This window comes from Dendropsophus ebraccatus, chromosome 12 (genome assembly GCF_027789765.1).
Source record: "Dendropsophus ebraccatus isolate aDenEbr1 chromosome 12, aDenEbr1.pat, whole genome shotgun sequence".
NCBI lineage: Eukaryota > Metazoa > Chordata > Amphibia > Anura > Hylidae > Dendropsophus > Dendropsophus ebraccatus.
The window spans coordinates 59729116-59755762 of NC_091465.1; the positions used below are offsets into that span (position 1 = coordinate 59729116).

Genomic DNA, 26647 nt, shown 5'->3' on the forward strand with positions numbered 1-26647 from the left:
AAGTAATAAGAGAAAGATGAATAGAATAAAGGTGATTAATTCTATAAGAGGCTCCATATTCACCAGCACACGTCATATATATTCTTCTTCCCTATCTACAATGAACAAGGCTTAAGTACTCAGAATCACAGTGAGGATTAAACAGAAAAGAAGCCTTTTGAAATAAGTTCCTGGCTGTTTTCTTCACCAAGCCTACACTTGTCTTCACAGCAGTTTTCCAAAGTAATAGTAGTAAAGAAAATTGAAATTCATGTCACTAGATAATATAGGTATCAAAGTAAAGTCTTTGGTGGATGTGTGTGTAAGCCTGCTGTAAAACATTGAACGTCTGATGTTATATTTACCACTGTCAGGCTGGAAAGTATGAGTGTTTGACATATATTAAATATAAATGATGACATCAGACAACCGCTATGACGTTAGGTGGATCCTAATATTACAAACATATTTGCTACCTAGGTTCCTTGGTATAAGATTCCTCAGTCAAGCTCAGTTTGACAATAGAAGTGACTCAAAGGTGTATAAGTGACCTTGTCCCTAACTTTAGGACTGTTTAGCCAAATGTTCTTGTCTTATATTATTGTTCACCGTTATGTGAAAATATTTAAAGTGTTCAACTTTGTTAGATTGTGAATTTTGTCAGCATTTCATGGTTGGATTACCATAGGTGAGTGGATTACTAGGTGTTGCAGTATCCCCGTCACCTGCCTTACAAACGTGGCGGCCATTTTCATATATAAACATCATACAGATAGTATCTGGTGTTGGATGAATATATACCCCCAGGATTGGTAATGACAACAATGTGACAACAGATTGTTGAGAGTCGATTGCTGGCATTCCCATCCATCACAATCCACCATCACTAGTAACACACGTATGATCAGGTGATCATAGGAACACATGAACCATTATCCAACCAATAAAATATGTTAAAATATTTCTCAAAACTTTTAGTTTGAAATTAAAGCAGAAAAGTGAAGTAAATGATCAGCACAAGAGAAGGAAATCTGAAAAGTATCAAGAGAAAAAAATCTGAAGAGTATTTAGCCAAGCGTGCCCATCACAAGATCCAGAGCCCCCCCCCCCCCCCCGGGATTATCCATACTGTAATCTATGGTATCTATTACAGGGATTGCATTTGCCAGTACCAGTAGGAATACCTTTCTGAGCAAAGGTTGAGGCTGAGTAGCTGGGGGTGTCCTCTTGGCTCGAAATGGGAGAAGGGTCCCACATCCTGTAGGATCCTATAAGAAGAGGTGCTATCCTTTCAGATATAATCTATAGAATCATTTTACTAAGGTCTTAATACATCTGTTGGGTCTTTAGATTTTGTTACACATTGTTTTTGTTACTTATAACTGCACAAAAAGTTACAGGCCACATCTAAATATACAGCGAGTATGGCGTGGCGTATCTAGATCTATAAAGCAACGCTAAATGCAAACTTAGACTATAAGAAAACTTCTTACTCTGATAAGTTTTCTTCCTTAGGCAATTCTTTTTGTTAAAAGGGTGTCCCAATAATAAGTAGACCAGTAGGCTTTTCCACTGCCACCATGTCACAGTATACAGTGCTTAGTTGTTTGGCACCTACATTGTTTACATCCAGATTGGTTGCTGGGTGTTAGCCATTGTCCTATGGATAGCCCAATAATTTGTTGTCCCTGGAAAACCCCTGTAACCGTGGCCTGTCGTTGACATCATATGGTATTGTATGTGGTTAACTTGAACATTAGGTGTATCTTTACCATACTTGCCAGCAGCTATGATTTTGCTATGAACTGGGCCACAAAAGGGTCATGGCTTGTGTAACCTCCACCCAAAAGTGGGCATTGTTGGGTTTTCGGGGTAGTCAAGGAGCCTTTTTTAAGGCTTATTAGAGCACAAGTGACTGTTATTCCTTGTATATGCTGTATACTAAAAGAAGACAAGTGCTATTGTCATATGATACCCTGCTGCCTTGGAAACTTCTTATTTTTTATTTGCAAGCAGTGATACATTTAACTCACTCCTGTAACAGAATTGGTTTTCTTTTTCTAGTGCATTGACCTTAATAGTAGTCCAGGACCAACGTACAAGAAGTTACTGCTATGTTAGACTTTAATAGATTAACTAGTGTTTCCTCCATGCTTCCCAAAAAAGGTGTTATCCATTCTATATAAGCCTCTTTCAGAAGCTGCAAGCCTTCAATTTACGAGAAGTTGTTGTTGTCTGAGATTAAAGGCTCCTTTGAAAGCATTTAGCTTGTGTTTCCTCTAAGCTCTGCACAAAGGAATGAGTTAATAGTAACTGCAATCTTTCTTTCAAAGTTATCCAGAAGCCAAAGTACAAAAAGTTATTGTTATTGTTTCTGGGTCTGAGGCGTAAAGCTATTAGTTTGTTTTTCCTTTGCTTTCTTTGGCTGGTGTAATGCAACATTTTCTGTCATTTTTCCTGGCTTTCATGTGGGCAGTTTTTGGCCAAATATACAGAGGAACATTTTTTCAATAAAGGCGCTCACCACCTGCTAATTAAAGAACCCTAAATGTCATTTTAAAAAACTACCTACATGTCCGATCCAGCGCAGACGCTCACTTACTGTGCTGCCGCCATCATGGCTCCCATCGCTGAGAGATGATGCCAGTAGTCTGTACGTGATCACTGAGTCCATTGGCTGAAGTGTTCCCATGTAGGCCAATTAAACAAAGATCTTACTTCCCGGTGCTCCACTTGAAATCTAACTTCCAGGTGCTCCACTTGAAATCTCACTTCCCGGTGCTCCACTTCCTACTCTCTGGTAACACAGTCCAAAGTCTACAATGGCTTCAAAGGCACTGGCCATATTGCCAGGGCTTTTAGTAAGTTGTTACATCGACATGCTAGGAGGGACATGGCGGTTGCGTAAGGTGTCCAATTGTAGTATGATGTATCCAATATTGCCCCAACATTGTGTGGTCATTGGCCACCACATGCTGGTGTGGTGCATGTTACTGTCACAATATAGTTCTTGCCTCATTAATACGATTCTCTCCTTTACATCAGAGGAAACTTTCTGGTCATGTCAGCATGGGATAGGAGATAGAGTTCTGGGGAGTGAGGAAAGGTAATATCTTTTCATCTGCCAGCTCAAGCAAAAAAAAAAGTGTGGGAGGGGGTCCATCTACCCCATCCCTACCAATGCTATAACAACAGTGTCCAGGCCCTTACTGATCAGCACTTCATGGTGCACTTCCTGAGCATTAGTGCGAGTCATGTTTTGCATTGAACAGTGTATTGTTACATAAAACAAGATATTTTAGAAGCAAGGGGAAACATAAACATGTGCCACATCTCTTTATATTTTCTGTACCTTTGTTTCCATAGATGCTGGATAAGCCTGCAGCAGTAGTATCGGTTAGAGACCGCACCGGTGAGGGCTGGTAGGATTGGCGAGCACCTAATAAAGAAACAAAAGCATTTGTTCTTAAAGTGTAGATATAAGTTATTTTCAAAAACACAACCAAAGGATCAGCAAGAAAAGACATTCTAAGGGCTTCATGGCTACACAGGTATCTTTTCAGTGGGACTATCCATAACTATTGTAGTTGCCACAGCTGCAATCACTTAAAATCATGCTTTTTATAGCTGCTCTGAAGTGTCACAGAGGTGTAGCCAGGGCACTTCAATGCACTTTCGTTTTCATCTAAATCCAGGAGGGGCGGGGCTTTATTTAAGACTGGTGTACTTGTACGCCAGTCTTGACAAATGTTCCCCAATGTGCCTACATGAAAGCCAGGACAAGCCATTACTGGATTACTGTAAAGTTATTACTGTATACCCAGGCCTAAAATTTCTAAAGTTCAGCAAAATATCTGGTGGGAACAATATAGTTAATGACCAGATTTTACTCTTCTGTCTATTCAGCCTCTTTAGCCTTTCATGTCATTTAATTGAATATGCAAAGGCTTGCAATACGTTCTTGTAAACTATAGCACGGCCTTGTTTAGTCAGAGCTTTACATCTAATGAGCTGCTCTGCCTGAATGTGTCATTTTAAAGGGCAAATATGAACAGATAATAATATATTGAAAATAATATTGAATTTAGAAATCACCTTTTTATTTGTCATTGTTCATATTTTTATGTTCATATGCCTGTGATATTGAGGCACACATTCACACACAGTGAAATAATACCAAATTACTTCACTGTGTGTGAACATAGCCTTAATGGGGTTATCCAGAGAACAGAAAAGGTCCTACTTCTTTTGTTTTCTGATGCTCCACTTCCTCCTCTGACTGCCTTGGAGGATAAATTCTGGGGGTTGGGAAGCTATTTAAAATTGCCCGCAAAATACCCCCACCTTCCTCTTGTCTAAGAAGGTATCATCCAAGATGGCCAGAGAAAGTGCAGCGAGGTCGGACCTTTTCTGCTCTCTGGATAACCCCTTCAAAGGGGTTTCCCATTGACTATATTTAATCTCTCATGATTAGGGTGGTATTCCACGGGCCGATGGAGCCCGATAAACGAGCGCCGATCTGCTAGATCAGCGCTCGTTTACTGGGCCTATTCCACAGCCCCGATTATCGTTAAACAAGGGCTGCAAGGACATCGTTACCGATGGCCACGGCCTGTGATTGGTTGAGCGGTCTATCAGCTGATACAGGTCGCCCTGACGCTGGAGGAGCGCGCGGGACTCGGGAAGAAGCAGGAGGAGAGTAGCCCCGCACCATGAATAGGTAATGTATATTGTCAGTTGCCGGCCGCACACCGCTATTCCACGTAGCGGTACGCGGTCGGCGCCCGACAAATATAGGTTCGGACCTATATCAACGATCAGCCGATGACAACGATCATCGGCTGATCGTTGTCTCTAGTCCACGGAGCGATAATCGGCCGAATCGGGCCGATTACTGCCCTTTTATTATCTATACAAGCAAAATCCTGAAATAGCCATAATCACATCGCTGGCAATGGAGCCACCCAGTGTGCAGTTGCATCTCTTCATGCCGAATGTGAAGATCGCGCAGAAGAATAGAAGTAGAACAACAATAATCGTGAACTGAAGCCCCCATTACACGACAGCACTCATTTGCTCCTCGTTCTTCACTCGCTTCCCCATGCTATTACACACAGTGGCAGTGAGCGGGTAAGTGCAGGTAAGTGCCCCCCCCCCTGCAGCTCCCCACGGCCTCCCCTGCCCTTACCCGCTCGCTGCTGCTGCGTGTAACAGCTGACAGCGCTCTCTTGCTCCTCTATGTCACCCCTTGTAATAGAGGCTTAAGATGAAACCTCATATTAGTGTAAATAAAGCTAAATGTTACCTTTGACGTTAAATAGAGATCCGAATCTTCCAAATGAGTCGTTTGCTGGAGCCCAGTCACTGGTAAGGTCCTTCATCATGTATCGGTTCTCCACTGTAGGAAAGGAAACAGATGATATCACATATATAACAAAGCAAACCGGAAAGATGATTTTACCTATTATATCTCTGCAAATAATATTTTTATCCTCTTGCATGTAAAGTAAAAATGAGGCAATGCTGCAACAGGTGCTGGGTTTCTTTCACTACCGACCCCCCACACACACACACACACTTTAAACTCACAGCTAAGTGCTTGTCACCTACTGCACCCTTGTTGTATGATCCTTGCACATGTTTCATTCACTTTATTTTATATATAGTTCACTGGACAAATTTCATTTTAGTCACTTGTGTGTATTCAATGTCATAAGTAATCATCATAAATATGGATACGTGTAACATTGTCCTTATTGTCTCTTCTTCTTCTGTCTGTATTCTTCAAGGATTACAATGTAGCTGTTAAAAATAGATGTATCTGGAGAATGGATGAACCGACAGGTTGCCTTTTGTCAGCGTTTTATTCACTTTGTATCACTTTTGAGTGATTTATTAATTCATTACCACACTATTGGATATAATCTTTCATTTATACAAAGGCACCTGAAATGCATCACCCCCTAATAAAATTTTCTTCCTGAGGAAAAAAAAAGTCCAGATTTCTAACCCCATGCACTATTTATACCTTTTTCCTGAATAAAACGGCACACTATGAATTTGTTTTTATGTATAGCGCCTACTTTTACCTTCAAAAGTGACAGCTGTAATTGTTTATGTCCTGTAACCATGAATACAGGGGTGGAAAGCTCATAAAATATTTAACTCTTTGTTACGGCCGCGGCGGCGTCCCGCGTTCCGGGCCGCCGCCGCGACCGCTGCCTGCCCTATGCAGCAGCCGGTGTCCATAGTCGGGGACCCGGCGCTGCTGTCACCTCGGCCCCGGGGGGCGCCTCACCTCTCCACGCTCCTGTCTCCCGCTGTGCCGGCCGGCGCGCGCGTCCCCGCCTCCTAGGGCGCGCGCGCGCCGGCTGTCTCAGATTTAAAGGGGCAGTGCGCTCCTAATTGGTAGTTGCACCCAATCACTCCCCTATAAATCCCAGCATGCCCTGTCCTTAGTGTTGGAGCCTCTACATGCTTCCCATAGCGTTTGGCCCAGCCCCTGTTGTTCCTGAGTCCTATCTGTTACCTGGTCCCAGTCCCTGTTCCTGAGTCCTATCCGTTACCCGGTCCCCAGTCCCTGTTCCTGGTTCCTGTTTCCCAGCCACTCCATCTGTTCCTGCGTTCAGCCTGTCACGTGCGCTCTCACCTGCAGACCTTTGCCAGTGCCATCTCCTGCCTACTGCTCCTGCCACGCCTCGCCTGCCGTCACCAGCAACCAAGCCAGGGGTAGCGACCTGGGGGTCGCCCGCCGCAGCAAGTCCATCCCGCCTTGCGGCGGGCTCTGGTGAAAACCAGCGGCCCCTTAGACTCCGCTCCCTGGTGAGGTTTGTGCCATCGCTGGTGCCGGTCCAGTGGATCCACTACTCCAGGCGTTACAGTAGGCTCCAACCATGGATCCCGGCGAGGTGCCAGATCTCCGTGACGTCGCCAGAGTGGTCGCGCAACAGGCTCAACAAATCCAGAAACAGTCACAGCAGATCCAGCAACTCACTGCCGCCTTACAGCAGCAGACTACTGCCCAGCGCACACCATCTCCTGACGCTGCTTCTTCACTCCGACTGGCCCTCCCAAGCAAGTACTCTGGGGACTCTAAGTTGTGCAGAGGATTCCTGACTCAGTGCACCATGCACATTGAACTTTTGAGTAGTCAGTTTTCCACCGAGCGCTCTAAAGTGGCTTTCATCATCAGCCTATTAGAGGGTAGAGCCCTGGCCTGGGCCACGCCACTGTGGGACCGTGATGATCCTGTTGCTGCCAATCTCCGGGCCTTCCTATTCGAGTTTCGCTCCGTCTTTGAGGAACCTGCCTACCTCCCTGAACGAACTCATTCTACTGGCCACCCGAGTTGATACTCGTTTTTCGGAGAGGGAGGAGGAGGTTCGGCATGAACATTTACTAACCCGTTCCCGTCGCCATCCCCAGCTGGCGCCAGTTTTCCAGAATCCTGACCTTTCGATGTCCCAACCCTCTCCTGAGATTCCTATGCAGGTGGAACGGGCTCACCTGACGCCTGATGAAAGAATCCGGCGCCTGGAGCAGAATCTCTGTCTCTATTGCGGTGGTTCCGATCACTTCCGGCTGGGATGTCCCCTACGTCCCCAAACATCCGGAAAATGCTCGCACCTAGGTCCGGTGGGACAGGTGTCCCTAGGTGTAAATGCCACCATTCCAAGTCTGTCTATGCCAGTTTCCATCCGGACTCCCTCAGGACAAAATCATCTGACTACTGCCTTCCTCGATTCGGGGTCAGCAGGCAGTTTTATTGCGGCAACATTGGTCCAAAGATGGCGGCTACCCGTGACCCGACTAGCCAGGCCCCTGACTATCTCCTCGGTCACGGGCGAAATTCTTACCGACCGTGTGTACTACCAGACCGCATCTTTAGTCCTCCAGGTGGGTCCTTCACATCAAGAAGAGATATCCTTCTACGTCCTGCCCCATTCTTCCCCCGCGGTCCTCCTGGGACTCCCGTGGCTACAAGAACATGCCCCTCAGCTGGACTGGAGAACCGGGGAGATTCTCAGTTGGGGTCAGGACTGTTCCCACCAGTGTCTCAAGTCACCTCAGACCAAGTGTATTATGTCATTTCCTGTCCCGGCCAAGCCTCTATCCGGCCTACCGGCAGAAGACCAAGACTCGGCGGATGCCTTCTCTGCCGAGGTGTACCCTCTCCCCGTACCCAAGACTAAGGTCGTGTTCTCTCACCACCGGAAGAACTTACAGAAGGTCCCTTGCCACGTTATACCGCCTGATCGCCTAGTACCAGTCGTCACCTCCACTCTTCAGAGAGTACCCCCCGGAAAGACTCATGTTCACCCTGCGCTTCGAAGAGGTATTTTGAACTGGGGACATTCCTCGTTGGAGGCCGGGCACCCGGGAGTCCGTAAGACCGGCCAACGGATCTCTCGCCACTACTGGTGGCCCAGCCTATCCCAAGATGTCAAAGACTTTGTGGCTTCCTGTACCATTTGCAGGCAAGAAAGAGGGGGAGGCCAAAGGGGGGGGGTACTGTTACGGCCGCGGCGGCGTCCCGCGTTCCGGGCCGCCGCCGCGACCGCTGCCTGCCCTATGCAGCAGCCGGTGTCCATAGTCGGGGACCCGGCGCTGCTGTCACCTCGGCCCCGGGGGGGCGCCTCACCTCTCCACGCTCCTGTCTCCCGCTGTGCCGGCCGGCGCGCGCGTCCCCGCCTCCTCGGGCGCGCGCGCGCCGGCTGTCTCAGATTTAAAGGGGCAGTGCGCTCCTAATTGGTAGTTGCACCCAATCACTCCCCTATAAATCCCAGCATGCCCTGTCCTTAGTGTTGGAGCCTCTACATGCTTCCCATAGCGTTTGGCCCAGCCCCTGTTGTTCCTGAGTCCTATCTGTTACCTGGTCCCAGTCCCTGTTCCTGAGTCCTATCCGTTACCCGGTCCCCAGTCCCTGTTCCTGGTTCCTGTTTCCCAGCCACTCCATCTGTTCCTGCGTTCAGCCTGTCACGTGCGCTCTCACCTGCAGACCTTTGCCAGTGCCATCTCCTGCCTACTGCTCCTGCCACGCCTCGCCTGCCGTCACCAGCAACCAAGCCAGGGGTAGCGACCTGGGGGTCGCCCGCCGCAGCAAGTCCATCCCGCCTTGCGGCGGGCTCTGGTGAAAACCAGCGGCCCCTTAGACTCCGCTCCCTGGTGAGGTTTGTGCCATCGCTGGTGCCGGTCCAGTGGATCCACTACTCCAGGCGTTACACTCTTTCATTTAGAATTACTAAGCTGACATGCAATATTGACTAAGGACGAGAATACTGGTTGCAGATAGATTTCCAATGGTTTATTACTATCTCCCTTTAGGTTGGTCTGATCATTGAATGGTGCTAAAAGACTGGCCCATACTAGAGATAGCTTTGTTCGGACTTATATTGTGCTTCCCACAGAAGAAGAAGCATGCACACCGTTCTTGACCTTGCTGCTTTTGAATACAGTATTTAGTGTATAAGGAATCTTCCTTTCAGAGGTTCAAACATTGAGATCAAATAAAGTTCTGTCCATGGAGCTGCATTGTATAGCAGGTGATTTGGCAGTGATATCATTGATACTAATGCTTTGATGTCAGCCTCGTGTTCACCTAGTGCCCCCGCTGTGCCACTACATGATCATTCCGATGAACACTAATGCTTAGATGAGACATGTATTGACCCTAGTCAGAGGTGATACAGTATGTTCTGCCATCAATATACTCTATGCCATGCTAAAACACCTTTATTATCCAAACAAAAGGAGATGAAAGTGTCCAATGTGAGCCTAACAACAATACCATGTAAAAGTAATATTGTACTATTAGTAGCTTAGTGTATCTTGCAGTGCTGGCCAAGAATTCTAAACTGTGACAAAAGATCAATAGAAATGTATAACACAGTTCTTGCAGATTCTTCTAACCTTTACTGTTTTAGTAAAATGGAAAAAAAAGCACACTTAAAGGGGTATACTCATGTAGGACATTTATAGCATACCCAATGGATATACCATAGTGTCCCCTAGATGCGAGTCATGGGCTATGCTGTTTGCACAACTCAAATTAAAGGGGCTATCCAGTGCTACAAAAACAAGGCCACTTTCTTTCAGAGACAACACGACTCTTGTCTCCAGTTCAGGTGCGGTTTGTAATTAAGCTCCATTCACTTCAATTAAACTGAGCAGCAAAACCCCGCCCAAGCTGCAGACAAAAATTGGGCTGTCTCTGGAAGAAAGTGGCCATGTTTTTGTAGCACTGGACAACCCCTTTAAAGTCATTGGGAGTTTTTAGTTTCCAGACCACCTCCTGCGGCCACAAACAGACTGGGGGGGGGGGGGGAGGGGGGTCAACGATCTGAAGTCATTCAAAAATATTCTGCAAATAATGTGGACTAACTGGGGTGTTAATAAGCACAGCATTACATTTGGGATTCTACCTTTGAACTACAGCTCAGCATTACTAAGGCTATGTTCACACTACCTTGGAGACCGGCCGGTCCGTGCCCGGATCAGCTTGGCCGGTACTTAAGTACCGGCCGGATGATCTTTACGGCCGCAGAGCTCTGATGCAGGCGCATCAGCACGCACCCGCATCAGAGCTTCCCATAGCCCACAGTGAAGCAAGCGGCCGGAGACGCTCGCTTCACTGTATGAACTGACAGGGCTTTCTGCGGCCGGAATTCACTGAATTCCGGCCGCAGAAAACTAACATGTCAGTTTTTTCCGGCCCCGCATGGGGTCCCGGCAGGAGCGTATATGACGTGTGTACGCTCCGGCTGGGATCCCATTCAAAATAAGGCTATGTTCCACCCCTGAAAACTACGGCCGAAGTTCTGCGGCGAGAACTACGGCCGTAGTTTTACGTAGTGTGAGCATAGCCTAAAACTGTCTAATTATTGAGGCTCTTTAATATGGGATGTGCATTTCTAGTAACAGTTGGCTTATGTAAAGGCCAGTGATCAGCTGACGAGTGAGAAACAGTCATTTATCGCCTGATTACATTTTCAGTGTGGGCAATATCTGCTTTTCTGTTCTCTGATTATAGTCTGTTCCTGGGTTTGGCTTCAAATCTTTGGCAGATAATCTGTCGTCAGATCTGTTGGTGGTATAGGGCCTTAAAAATGTGCTCATTTTATCAGCGTGGCTCAGGCTGTTTGATGAAACCATCATATTCTAGGACGTATAAGGTACATCGATTAGGGCTTTTTACATGAACCGACCAGCGCTGGTCTATTCCTGAACACCAGCCCAACCAGATTCTAATGGAGCCACGTCACAGAGGTGAGGGGAGACTGTCACACTGGGGGCCAGCAGGCCCACCCCCAGTTTTTCATGCTGGGCTGGTGTTTGCCAATAGACTAGGTGGTGGTTAAAAAAAGGACCGCCCCACGGACATCCCAGCGCTGATCCATTCATGTAAAAAAACCAGCATCTTAGAATATGAAGTGTACGGACATAGATTTGTGCTACAATTTGTACCATTTAACAGTGGTAAATATGTAAAAAAACACTTTTTGGGAATGTTGGCAAGAACAAAACAAGAATCTCCTCAGAACCAATATTGTCCCCTACCTCCGAGATAATTTGCATACTTTTTTTGAGAATTGTAAGGCTCCTTACACAGGCTGTATCTCCTGTACAAGAACCAGTACACCCCCAACCTCCCTCCCCCAAAGCTCACTAAAGATTTAAGAGCCTATTAGGAAAACATAACATCCAACAGAAAAGAAATTTCAGTTCAAAAGTTTAGAACATTTTGCTAAATAAAATTTTGCCTAAATAACCTTGACACCTTGATAGTCTGAGTTAATGACCCTTATTTTTCAAAAATAATATTATTACTACTAAAAACCTATTTCATTTCCAGCCTGTACGGAGAAAGAAAGTGAATAAAATGATATTACATGAAAAGTTTCTGCACTCATCAACATGAACTTAGAAAAGCAATTAAGCTCCTCGGCATGGCACCTATTTTCCGTACAACATCCTGGGAAATAAAGCATAGCAGATCATTATGACTAGTCCTCATAGAGAGGAAATATTCCTACCACATAGACTAATTAAATCAGGTAGGATTAACCGGCTACATTTATTTATAGGTGAATTCGAAGCTATAATTGAATTGTTATTGAAGAACCTTGGTATCTTTATTAACGTATAATGTGGTAGAAAGTTCTGTGAACTTACATAAAAAGGCAATGTATATGTACTAGAAACTGGTGATATGTCTTTACTATGAGTCACCGGGCACCTCAGACATGTGCGCTCATGAAGGCATGACCTAAAATAGGTCAAAGGTTATGCTGAAAATGGTCCCTCCATACATAATGATTAAGCACACTGAATCATCGAAATGGTATAGGCGTTTCAGTATGGGCACCATGCCTGGATGGAAAAATCTGCTAACTAGAGTGAAAGTAGTGAGCACCAGTGATCAATTTGAGCATTGCGGAGGGGTATGATGAGATATACTTAATTCTATAAAAGTCACTCTTCAATCGTCTGTGGTCAATTTATAATATATATATATATATATATATATATATATATATATATATATAATAAAAATGGCTGAATGGCTAAGACTAATGCTGTAAAACCTGCCGTACTGCAATCATGGCTGTCTTAAGTTGATCATACACCTTTCATAAGTGTTGGCTCAACATTCAACAGCTATCTTTCTCAACATCATCATACATTTGCACATTCAGCAAATGTTCATGCGTCCTCTAGTCATAGACAGACAACTCTGGCAGTTGCTGATCACTTCAAAAACAACAAGGTAGTCCAACATGTCTGCACTTTCTTTTGCCAGGAGGTAGTCAGGAAACCACTACACCATTACTCGTACAGTATAGGCAGTTGGCTGAACCTGCTGAAGTTGGTGGGTTTGGACGACTTTTGTCTGCAATGTATGGGCACTTTTGAGCTCTGCTTAAATTTTAACAGTAGCAAAATAGATGATATCAAAAGGGTTGTATGGGGAGCAAAAGACAGCTTAAGGCTTTTTGCTTCTCAGCAGTTACTTCAAAGACGGGATGGTGCAGGTGTCTATCCTGATCATCATGAGCAGACGACTGCATACGATATGCTCGAGTAAGGCGGCGGAGGCCGCTGAAACGTCGCATCAGACTCATTTTGCTGTGTTGCACTGTTTATTGCTGCTTTGGATATGAAATAAATCACAACGTTTGAATTCTAAGCTGTGCTGTGGGGAATTCCTTGCTATATTCAACGGGCTCCTGGTCAAAGCCGTCCCTGCTGAAACTCGGATATACTACTGGTATAGTGCTACCTATATACTGTGATATATATATATATATATATATATATATATATATATATATATATATAATATAATTATAATATAATATAATTTTTATATATATATATATATATATATATATATAAATAATACAGCAGCACTAATATATTTTTGATTGCTGCATTAGTTTACACTCGTTTTTTTTTATAATTGAAATATTGAGGCAGAAACATAGGATGAAAGAACATTATACAGTTAGTGATGATAGCTATAGGGTGCGCCTGTTATAGGATATTTTCACATATCTACAGTTCCACACTGATTGACAGAAAAGACAATTAGCCAGTGAACACGACATCACCTTCTAATTGGTAACTACCGTACTTTTATAGCACTGTTACCATATCTAAAAGCAGAATAAGGTGTGTCAAAGAGATGACACAAATAAAAGGACAACAGTAGTGTAGTTCATGGCAACCAATTAGAATATAACTACAAAATGAATACAAGGTGGTGAGAAGTGACCTAGGGCTGTTCTAGTTTTTAAATTTGATCTCCAATAACACATCTGTCTTACCATTCTTTTCAACCAAATTCCGATTTGCTTCCATTTTACAGTATTTGTCCACATTCTTCTTGCCGGCTGTAAGCAGTTCTTCTCTTAAGGCGCCCATAGCTTGGGTCAGCCTTTCTGCCTCCATTGTGATTGTATAAGTAGGCAAGGGGGGTATTGGAGGAGCGTTTCTAATAACCACTTGGAATTCCTATGAAATGAACATATATATGTCACTGTTAGCTCAGCGTAATATACAAAGTGAGGCATTCATTGATCTTAGATGTCTGAATATAAGCTGCTTTTTGCAATATGAAAGAGTATACAGTATGCAATATAAAAGAAGCCACTGAAAGAGTACATAATACGAAATGTGAACTATAACTGTGTAGTAGTATTCCCAGAATATACTGTATGTTCTTTAGTTCCGTCTCCCTGGTGTATTGTACAACTGTTTCACTTGCATTTATACTTTCATCTCCTTGGATCTATTCTCATTTTTTAAGTATAGATAAAAACAGACAAATTCTAGAACTGTGTGTAACTCAGTGTGTCATGTAAAAAAAAAGCAAAATTCCTTCACAGACAGCATGTCGTTTTTATTATTCTTATACTTTAACAGTTTATTTCCATTAAAAATATCTTTTTTTTTTTTTTTTTTTTTTTTGGTGGTTTTCTTAAATGATCCCTGATGTCAGCCATGGAAACCGGAGGCCGCAGGCTTCTGGTTTCCTGGCTATGGAGGCTGGCGGGGGAGGGAGGGAAGGCAGGGCGCGCTCTGTGTGCTCTGCCCCCTCCCCTCTCTCTCCTGCCGCTGTCACAAGATTGTAACAGCAGCAGGGGACAGAGGAGAGGGGGCAGACATAGGGACATCAGCTTATGTGATCATTTTGATCCCATAAGCTGATGTCTAAAAACAACCTGGACATTAATGCATCAATGACCCCAGGTTGTGAAAAGGTTAAAGGGAATCTGTCACTAATTTATGCCATCTTAAATAGAGGCAGCATAAACCTGTGACAGAAATGCTGAACAGATCGGTGCATTACATTATTTTGTTCAGCCATTCTACTAATGTGCAGGAGAATAAGATTGTTGCCGCACCCCCTCCCACCCTCTAGCTGCTGATTGACAGTTGACTGAATATACACAGCATGGATAGATAACTGCCAATCAGCAGCTGGTAGGCGGAGTTTTCTGCTTCTCATAAATATTGAGGACTACTGGGCTCATGCACATAATGGAAAGGACTACTTATTGTCCATGTTATTCAGGAGGATAAATCTGGATCAGCTGCACATCATTCTGATACATCATACATGTGATACATCATTCTGTTCAGCTTCTCTGTCACTAGTTTATACTATCCTTACGTAGGACAATATAAACCTGCTGACAGAGTCTCTTTAAGAAACGCCTGCTTAGACTTACAGTATATTCACACCGAGATCAGGTCTTTTCCTAACAGTATAAGCAGTAGCTACCTTACTCCTTTCCCTATGGCTACTGTAGTTGTCTGCATGTAATTTTATAGTCTTGTCTAGGGGTCTTCTAAGTTACCTGCTACCTGTAGTGATTTTTAGATTGATATTCACACAAGATGGAACTGCTTATATTCTATCTAAGTGCTGGATGTGCCTCATCAAACATCTGATGCGTGACTTGTAACACTGACAAAGCTGAAAGGTCACAGCTTTTCTATTCATATAGCTACTTTTCAAGTTAGGCTCTTTTTTCTATTAATATTTCATGCACTTACTTGTAGGAAAAGTACAGCATCTGTGGTATGTAACAGCTTATCTCCATCGTGTTGTCTATCTTGGAGTTGGTCTCTTTTCACTTGTAAGTCTCCTACTATTTGTTCAATAAGATCACAAGCATTTCTCTCTTTTTGTTCTAGATGTGCTTTCACTTCCTCCTGTTGTTTCTGAAGCTCCCGAATAAGATCCTTGTAGCTATGGTCAACAGCGGACTTCTGGTTGGCTGTGAAATTCTAAAATAAAGGAAAGATTTTTAAAAAAAACTAATTATTAATTATTATGTCATGTCTTCGCAATATAAGCTTAGGCTGGGTTCACACTACATTTTTTTAATCTTTTTTTTTTTCATCAGTTTTTTTCAATTCCAAAATGTTGTGTTAACATAGTCTATAGGTGCAAAATAATGTAGGTTTAGTTTAATATGAAGTCATGGTCTTGTGTAGGCACTGAACAAAGGACATATTGAAATGTTCTAGGGGTGATAGAAAGCTCTTGTACTCTCAATGTTTATGAACTTTACAGCCAACTTCCTATATGTAAAATATGCAAACATATATGAAAATGATACTGGATATTTGTAGGCCAAAGTCATTACACCCTTGTTATACCCTTATCATATTACAGGATGATGATATGGAGCATTAGATGCATACTTTTTTTTACAATATATTACCCTTTAATGCAATTCTTGGATGATACTCTACGACAATGCTCCTCAATTCCAGTCCTCATGGCCCACCAACAGGTCATGTTTTGAGGATATCCCATAAAAAGACCACCTGTGATAGTACCTGATGTATAATTATATCACCTGTGAAATACTAAAAAAAATCATTAAAACATGACCAGTTGGTGGGTCATGAGGACTGGAATTGAGAGGCACCGATCTATTAGTACAAGTCATTGTAATTAATTCTCTATAAAATCCACAATCCCAGTATATCATTGATAGATTAATAAAGACATATACTGTATATCTGGGGAAAACCTCCAAACTTCTGAAACCTTTGTAGACCTAGATGTTTTTTGGTTGGTATATTCTGGTATCATTTCAATTCATCTCTGTTTAATAGGTTTATTTCACTTCAACCTTACACAAAAAAAATTCTTGGAATAGGTTTTTATAGTTGGAGTAAAGGTATATGTATGCAACCATATAGTCACACATTAGACATGTTTACCTATTGTACAGAACAACCCATGATCCCTAAGTATAATATTAGTTAATCACATTCACAGTTTGACAAGTAAAATAATCTATGGACGGACACACCTCCGCCTACTTAAATATAGCAATGTCGTCTAGGTTTGGACTGGGGTTGACTATGCTAATTTATTAACAATTATCAATGACTGATGTATCCATTTAATATGTGGAAATCGGATGTCAAACCGGAATGTATAACTATGTCATAGAGATCCAAAGCATTCAAGTATACAGTATGTAGAGCCATGGCGAGTCTATTATAAAGCCGTCTGTTATCCCAGGTATTTACGGCATGGCTTCTATTCAGTAATAAAATGTTGTATACATGGAAAACTATTTCGGTATTACAGCATACTCTCAATGTAACGTAACCTGACTTCTTACGCGTCTATACATTTATTTTCAAAATCATACCTACAATGCACTAAAATTATGGGAATCTCATGTTCGGATTAATCCAGCTCCCTACAAAACATATATTTTTCTTACTGTGCTTGCTATTTGTCTAAGCATGTATTACAGCTATCAAAGGATCAAGGACAGGAGTTATATTCTTAACATCTGCACCTGAAGAGAAGACACGCTAAAATGTCAAGTGCACCAGTGCTACTGCCGTAGCCGTAGAATTGTCATGGCTTTAGCCATATACAGTTGGTCCTTCAGAGTCCTTATACTTCCACTAGCAGCCAGTGGTAGGAAGGAAACAGGGCACAGGGACTTCATTTCATCTGCATGGTCTGCCTTTATTGGAAGGACAAAAATTGATATTACTATGTCCTCATATTTTGTTAATTTGTAGCAAATATTAAAACATGCACCTCATTGACCTAAGCAAAAAGGCTTTGAAATGTTTATTGTTTTTTTATATAAAAATTCACACTAAAAATGTATTAAACGCATCTATGCTAAGTAGCTTAAAGGAGAAGTCAGGTCAAACTGATTATTACACTGCAGGAAAAGTGTAGGGGGGGGGGGGACATAATAAAGAACCTATACTTACTGGTGCCCTCACATTGCCACTTTACCAGGTTCCCAGGCCCTGATAGATGTCATGTTCTCCCCTTTCCTTATCAGGCACCCCACTCACTAACTGGCTGAGCGGGGTATCTGTCAGCTGCTTTGTGACGTAACAGAGGGAAATACAGAGAATCCCGTCAGGTTCTAGGGGCAAGACATGGTGCTGTGAGGGCATCAGGACCGGTAAGTATAGATTCTTTATTATGTTACCCCAACCCTGCCTATAATGAATATTTTCAATTGCCCCTGACTTCTCCTTTAAAGACCTAATGTGTAACAACAAGGGGATAAAAATTAGTAGACCAAAAACCTTGTGAGGCAGTTGTTCTCACAAACAGGAAATGTTCTATGGGTTATGTAAAAAATATTCCTGGAATAAATACATTTTATTGCCTATTAGTCAGCAGACTATGGTGCATCCAGCTCAGTACGTCTATAGCTTCATCATGCAACCTAAAAATCCACGCCAAGACCTGACCTGCAAAGCACGGCATCAACTCTGATTTTCCCACGGAGTGGGGTGCTGTAATAGTATGTTTTCAAGCCAACACCTAATTATAAGAAAAAACAATGCTCTTTGTTATCTGCCGCCTACCACATCTAGATTACATCTAGATGACATACCTACATATTAGCAGTGTGTATGAACTTTTCATTTGATACTAATAGTGTATGTATGAGGGAACTTTAAGGTTTTTGGACTCTCCACTTCAATCAAATGAGAAAAAAATATTCATTCAGTAGAGACATATAGGTATTTCCTAATTCTTTGAGGTGGTCACTAACCCCACCAATCTGGCCTGGAGCAAACACATAGTAAAATATATCAGAACTAGTAGTTTTGGACCCACTAGTGGAGTTAGAAATACTAATGCTCAAGACTGACGTAAAACTGACGTGTAAAAGTGGTCTTATAAGTGGAGTTATGAATGGTGCAAATGTGTTAAGTAGTATGGTAAGTGCCACTGTCCTAGACCGATCTACACATTAACAGAAGATTTTATGGCAGGTACAGTACCTGTTATTCCTCCTAAAATGGTTCCAAATTGTGAGTCAAACTAATTAACTTCAACAGCCGAAACACAACCAGATCTAACAGAAAGTACTGCTCGCAAAAAGAAGCCATGAATACACATCTTCAGACTAAGTTCACACAACATAAATTTTCTATTTATCCCAGCCATTGTTGCCAACTTGCAATAATGGCCGTGATTAATAGAAAATTTACACTGCACTGCAGTCAACGGGGTCAAGGCCAGAGTGTATACACATAGCGGGCGCAGGAAAAACTTACATGTCACTTTTGTGTGGCCGCTATCCATTGACTACTTCTCTTTAATGCTGCCAATGGTTGTGCAGCATTTAACAGGTAACAGGTTCCCTTTAACAATTTAACTGCTAATAGCTGCTCACAGTTTAAAAATCAGGACAACTTACATGTAACTTTTTTAAAAGTTAGGCAAGAACCAGTATGGCTTCCATTCCAGAGCTCAGCATTTCTAAAGAAGGCAGTAATACTTTTATAATGTGTGTATTGCTGGACAACTGGCAGGGACACCTCCTGGAGGGGCTGTAATTGGGGTCATACTGGTTATCATGTGGCTGGACTTCAGGGCGATGTAAATCTTAAATGAATTAAAAAAGAAAAATCTGTGCCAAGAGCGAAACTGTTTCCCGATAAAATGTGTTTTGGCCAAAGCAAAATTGCCTATTTGAGATGCTGTAATTACTAGTGGTTTTTAATTAGGTGTTAATAGTTCTAGGAGACGCTCCTCTGATTATTTCTATGGGAAAATGCCAGGGTGTCTATTAACATCAATGGGGGTAAATGAGCACACAAATGCCACACCTAGGCTGTAATTTCAAACACATATTCTGCATGGCCTGAAAATACCCAGGACACACACATAGGATACAGGCACAGGATAAGCTCTGGTCCGGGTAGATTAGGAAAGACTTTCCCACAATCAGATAAGGCTCCTGACATTAGGCAGTAATAGAAACTGGGATATTTATTAAAGGGTGTAAAATATCACCCCTCCCCCTTCCCTTTATCCATCCCCTCCTTGGTTGAACTTGATGGACATGTGTCTTTTTTCAACCGTATTAACTATGTAATTAACTATGTAACTATATACACAGGTGTAAACTCCCCACAGCAGCCAATCACAGCTCAGTTCTGATAAAATGATAGATAAGCTGTGATTGGTTGTTGGGGGCAGTTAACACCAGTGTATATTTTACACCCTTTGATCAATGTAAACTATAAATAAAAAGTATTCAAATTTATATTGGTAACTGTCAATCATTTATTAGCACCACCCACTTGACTACTCGAGTCAAAATGAGCATGACTTTTTCCACAAAACAATATATCAATCTGCTCAGCTCCTCCTGCTCTATAAGGGTAAGTGCACTGTACCGAACCCAGGCGGATCACCCACTGTGGATTCCCGGCCGCACGCATCTACGCCCATGCCATAGACCTCATTCTATGCACAGGCAGATTCCGACATCCACCCAAAGAGTGAATCTGTTCATTTTTTTGGTGGAAGGCGGAATCTGCCTAACTATAGAATGGAGTCTATGGCACGGACGGAGATGCGTGTGGCGGATGATCTGCCCGGATTCCATAGTTTGCACATACCCTAACATGAAGCCTGCAGGTTGGATTGTTGTAGGGTCACATTTAAAAACAAAACATTAAAACATGCAACAAAAAAAATCCTTCATCTGTAACTACTTCATACAGTTAAAATAAACTTCTGTAAAATACAGTATTTTCCGATCTGTTTTTCAGACTACTCCAGCAGCTGAACGCCAGATAATCCAGATAAGCTGCTCAGTGTGATATCCTCTAGGCGCAAACCATTCATGTAAATGGAAAAAGCTTTTGTTAAAAGAAACAGAGAGCTGAGGGACGATGTTAAAGATAAGACATTGGTAAAAGCTCTGGTGGAACTGAACAGCAGTGGAGGAAGATCACTCTCGGCCCATGTGATCACAATGCTAAAAATGAGAAATCAGAATAATGCGACCAGCAGCGAAGACAAGGATTAACATCAAAGATAGCTATAGACATTACAAGCAAAGCGTTTGGGGATTGTGATTGATTTTAGCGGGATGAATTGCAGCGTGACTATGGATGTATGAGTGGCACAGAGACAAGACAAGCAGTCAAATTATTTTCAAGTACTGAAGGCTGAATGCTATTGTATAATGAATTACTACAGGCATTAGCAGCATTTTCACAGATTGTCTTCAGTATAAGCACTAGAACTCTACATTAACCACACATAATACATTGCTGGTATATAGTATGAGTCAATGACTCTTATACAAATTTATATAAGTACATTTTTCACAGATTGTTAACATGGCCTATACTCAGTATATGGCCTTCATATAAACAAGTGGAAATGTGACTAATGGTATTAATTCTGCAACATGGAAGAGATAGCGGCATCTATCAAAGGAAACCCGTCATAATGCAAATGCAGGCCAGTTTGCAGACAGCATGTTATAGAGCTGGACAGGCTCAGCAGGTTATTATATAGCTTTTAGGAAAAATTTCCAAGATAACCTGCCATTTATTCATGTACATTTCTGCTTGTTCTATTGATGAGGTCGACCACTTTATAGTAAATTGTTCAGTGTACAGTATTAGTAACTGTACTCACTGCAATTACTGACGCTCTTCCTCCCCTCCTCCGGGCTGTGCTGTCCTGCTCTGTAGTGATTCTGTCCATAAGATGGCCGACATGGAGGAGCATGTGACCATGCCCCGCCCCCAGTGTCCCCCATAAGCATATACAGAGTGGGGGGGGGGACTTCTAATTCAATTACACTGATATATCATATAGATCAGTGTAGGATACATAATACAGCCCTGATCCTTCCAGTACTTATCGACTGCCTTATGTCCTGCAGGAAGTGGTGTATTCTTTCCAGTCTGACACAGAGCTCTCTGCTGCCACCTCTGTCCATGTCAGGTCCAGAGCAGTAGCAAATCCCTATAGAAAACCTTTCCTGCTCTCCAAACTGGAAAGGAAACAACTTCCTGTAGGACATATAGCAGCTAAAAGTACTGGAAGACTGGCGATTTTTATTTTTTTTTGTAAACTACCCCTTTAAGTTTCAAGCTGTGCATGCTGGCATCATGTGGATGTTATCACAGCAGAAACAGTAAACAGGAAACATTGGGGACCACTAGAGCATTGATGCTGGAGCAGTAGGGGATAGGTTTTGTAACATTTACTGTAGTGAACAGTGTGCCAGTCTATCATCCGGTGGAGCACAAGACATATTCTATAACAGAATCTGCTGTACACAGAAAAGCAAACTAGAAAAGTGTCAGGGAATTTGGATAAAATGATTTGCCCTGGATGTGACTCTGGAGCCCAGTCCACTTTAACACATTCGTATGAGTCAGAAGAAATGGTGCCAGGGCGCCATAAATTTAGTCTTTCACAGAAGCACAATATATTACAATGTATTTACGTCGGGGATCTGAATGCATGTGTGACACCTGAATGACAAATGTACACCCGATACCTGTAAAAATGTCACGTACAAAGTGCTTGCACATTCTAAATTATGTGTAGAAGGTTCTCACAAGTCTAGAAATGTAAGAGAAAGTTAGAATGGCTCTCAAAGGAAGATCTTCCTCAGGATGTAAATCTACTTAAACAGGTTCTGCAGGAGCGCTAAGGTTACCATTGCACTAGACAGGCACTTATTTTCTAATAGAGACTTTGTTATAATTCAGACTAATAGAGTCTGGGATTTTGTCTGCAGTAGTGAGAGGCTCGGTTTACCTTTACAAACTGGTACGTGTAAGTGGCCTCTTTCAATAGTCAAAATCGCCCTAGTAAACAGGATTCTTAAAGCGAGCAAATTGGCATGTATAAATGCAATCCATCAATGGTGTGCTCACATGTAAAATTTTGTCCCATCTTTGTCAAAATGGTTGTTGTGGTGAAAACATAATTGATTCTGCAAGTCCCATTCAAGTAAATAGAACTTTGCCGTACAAAGCTGCCATATACTGTATGACTCTTATAATTTCACAATTAGTGATGAGCGAATACTGTTCGATCAAATAGATATTCAATCGAATAGTAAGGTATTCGATCTATCGGAAATTATCTAATAGTTCGCCAAATATTCGAAAAATATTCCCCAGCTTCCGGTTTTTACCTCCAAGTGGTCGAATAGATGTTTTTCAATAATCGAATACTTGTTCCCATAGACTTTAATGGGATCGAATATTTGATCGAACATTTGAATTCACTCATCACTGTTCACAATTTTAAAAAAAAGTGCTCCATGGTGACTTCTTTACCTTGTGAAATAAGATTTCAACTTTATGCAGTATTAGGCTATGTTCACACTACGTAAAACTACGGCCGTAGTTTTTGCCGCAGAACTACGGCCGTAGTTTTGAGGAGTTGAACAATGCCTTATTTGCAATGGGATCCCGGCCGGAGCACGGAACGGCCGGTCTCTAACATAGTGTGAACATAGCCTTAAAGAGAACATGTCATGTCGAAAATGCAGACAGTATTACAGTCGGAGCAGATTAGCATATAGCTTTGTGGCAAATGTTTTAGGATAACTTTATTAAAGTAAACCTCTGCTTATTCTGGGTTAGGTAGTCAAGTGGGCGGTCCTACTCACTGATTGACAGCAGACTCTATATGCCTACCTATAGAGTTAGCTGCCAATCACTCAATAGGACCACCACCTTCAATACGTGGCCCACAATGAGCTAAGGTTTATTGGAATACATGACAAGCTATCCTTGTCATGTATCAATCTGCTCATTTTATCCTGCTCTATAACAAGGTGCCTGCAGATTGGATTACATCTCCGATATGACATATTCCCTTTATATGACTTCTACATATAAAGACATGGGGGAGATTTATCAAATTGGTGTAAAGTAGAATTGTCTCAGTTGCCCCTAGCAACCAATCAGATTCCCCTTTCATTTTTCAGAGACTCTGTGAGGAATGAAAAGTGGTTGCTAGCGGCGACTGGGCCAATTTCACTTTACACCATGTTTGATAAATCTCCCCCTTGGTGTACACTTTCCTCATTGAAACAAGTAGTTGAGCTAATGGATTATTGAAGCATGTAAAACTCTCAGTGAATGTGTGTGCATATACATTGACAATGGTAGTACCTAGTAACTGAGACTTAGTTTGACACCTAAGGTATAATGGATGCTAATGGATGCCTTCTATTAAAATCCTTTTTTTCTGTTGACATCAATGGTGAGCTATTCTGCCAAGAAAAGAGGGTTTGGGATGGAACTAACTGAAGTGGAATTCTAACTGAAGTCAATTAATGGCTTTTGAGATCTGAAACATCCAGCGCCAATCAATGGGGCCATTAAAGCAAATGTGCTTTGTGTTCTTTATATGAACAGACCGGTGCATGGATGCCGGTGAACCGACGCCCGATTCCTTTTTGAACCGACGCCCAATTCCTGCGCACGGCGCCGGTCTATTCCCGATCGACGGCCTGGTATGAAGCACTGGAGGCAGGCCCACTGGCCCTAAGTGTGACGATCTTCCCTCCCCTCTGGGACATGGCTACATTGATTCTAATGGAGCCGACTAGGGGAGGGGGTTTTGTCACACTGGGGACCGGAAGGCCTGCCTCCAGTGATTCATGCCGGGAGGGTGCTTGGTAAAAGACCAGCGCTGTACGTGGGGACCGGGCGGCGGTTTAAGAAAGGACCGCAGCACCGGCATCCTCGAGCCAGTCTGTTCATGTGAAGAACCCAGAGCAATGTACCTAATGGTACATTGGCTTAAAGGGAAGAGTTTGTAGAGACAACAGAACATAATAGAGAAAAATAGAAGTGCAAACTGAGCTGAACAAATCAGTATGTCTCTACTCATTGGGAACATGAATAATTACATAAATAAATTGTCCCTTTTTGTGCAATATTATGGCCAGAATTCCTGGTCTGACCCCAGGTGTTCTCTCAATTTGGCTCATTAGAAATGCAGTTTGGCCATAATACAAAAACACAAAATTGCCCTTGTGATACAAACCTTAGCCTGTTTTCAACTTTGTACTTCCTCCCAAGGCATATAGATCTGTAGTCTACAAAAGTGCCAATAACCCTTGGTTCTATTGCTGTAACCAGAATAGAATTGATTCGGCCTGCCATATCCCAAGATGGGCCATAAAACTTTATCATATTAGGAACAGTCAGGTTCACTGGCAGAAAGCATAAAGTCAAGGCTTTAAAGACCCACATACATTCTTTCAAGTATGTTAAAATGTCCTAGTAAGACTTATCATGCCCTGCCATCGACTTATATAGGTAATAAAGTAGAATCTATCTGCTGTTCACTTTTATAGTGAGACTAGTCCTGGTCTGGATGACAAAGCTTTCAGACTCATGGGTGAATAATAAAATGCAATATCAAAGCTCTAAAATAATGATGACAGTTTTCTTACCCTGATACGATCTTTTTCCTTGTGCCATCTCTCCACTTCATCATCTACATCAAGTAACTGGAGGTGAAGTTGCTCCTGGATTTCTGACAGTTCTGTCTGTAATGCAAGGAACAAGAAGCACATATAACTGTCAGGTCATTATCCAATGGAGAGAACCTTATGTGAGGCAGAATTTACAAAATTATATCTTACTTAGCAGGACCATTTGTTGGATTAGATTATGAATATACATGTTTAAACTTTTATATGCAATATATTTATCTATGTAACATCTATAGACCCAGGTTCCATGGTTATTGCACTTACATGTGAACCCACATAATGTGTTAACCTCACACGTCAATGGGGGCACGGTATTGGAATCACCTGTGTTTATGACATTGTGCACTATACCTGGATCCTATCTGAAAGGCTCTGAGTCTGCGTCTGTTGGGAATTTAGAACAAAACTAGAACTTGAACCCTAAGAAGTCCTGGGGATCCTAAAGTCTATACCAGTGCCCTGATTTCTGTGACAGTTGGGAAGCTGAATCTGCATCTTAAACCCAGAATCTATTGTGGGGTTATATCCTGAACCAATGTTGAGCCTGCTGAGCCTCTACGTCATTATTAGTAAACTAGAAAATTATGTTATATGTTCATTGTCCTGACCCATAGCAACAGCAAATGTTCCTCCAACAGTTGTTAGTGTATCAGATTCCCTTATTATCTGAGGAATCACAGCCATATCAACCCAACAGTAAGCACTGAAGTTGTCTACAGTGCCACCTCAGAGGAAATTAAGAATTACCCAGTGCCCATTGTTGTACAGACATGCTAAGTCCTCCAGATTGAGAAATGCTTTTGTAGCCATTCTCTGGTCTGGCTTATTTCCTAATGGGGTACTAAAATGTCGAATAAGGCAAGATTGTTACAATTTTTCTCTTCTATTTTTCCATGTTTTAAAATACCCTAAAGAATGAGGCCCCAATAAACCGTTCTCTACTCTATGGCTGGGTTCACATGAAGTATATTGGTCTGTATTACCCATTTTGGTTAGTACTATTATATTGTGTTAAATTAAAACTATAATGGAAAGATTTGCATTTTCTCTGTATTTTGGGGTCACTCATGGTTTTGGCTGACTAAAGTCCTGACCAAAATAAGCCCCAAATTGAGCACCAAATACCGGTTGATTCTTTTTGCTAAAGAATTTGCATGTAAGCAGGTACTAAACAAAGTCAAGGATGTTGCACCCTTCCTGACCAATACGTTATGCTACAAGAAACCAACAAATGATGTAGACATTTCTTCAAGCATAACTATGATCTTTAGCAGACAGCAGGATATGCTTTCAAAATCCTGCTGCCACGCTTCCGATGCAGGCGCGCGCTGGAGACGGAATTGTTCCAGTAGTGCAGCTAA

The 26647-nt window shown here is 42.4% G+C and overlaps 1 protein-coding gene across 2 annotated transcripts in view; it reads right to left on the bottom strand.

Annotated features, from left to right (window-relative positions):
- The window catches only part of TRIM29 (tripartite motif containing 29), a 40344-nt gene that overhangs the window by 5541 nt on the left and 8156 nt on the right, over window positions 1-26647 (bottom strand). The window contains exons 2-7 of one of the 2 annotated variants that reach the window (XM_069948371.1): window positions 25245-25340; window positions 15541-15774; window positions 13806-13992; window positions 5285-5377; window positions 3332-3418; window positions 1164-1247 (exon numbers count right to left, since the gene is read on the bottom strand). In XM_069948371.1, the coding sequence (XP_069804472.1) occupies window positions 1164-1247; window positions 3332-3418; window positions 5285-5377; window positions 13806-13992; window positions 15541-15774; window positions 25245-25340 (781 nt within the window). The remainder of the gene's footprint in view (window positions 1-1163; window positions 1248-3331; window positions 3419-5284; window positions 5378-13805; window positions 13993-15540; window positions 15775-25244; window positions 25341-26647) is intronic. The other variant, XM_069948370.1, reaches the window with a different exon arrangement.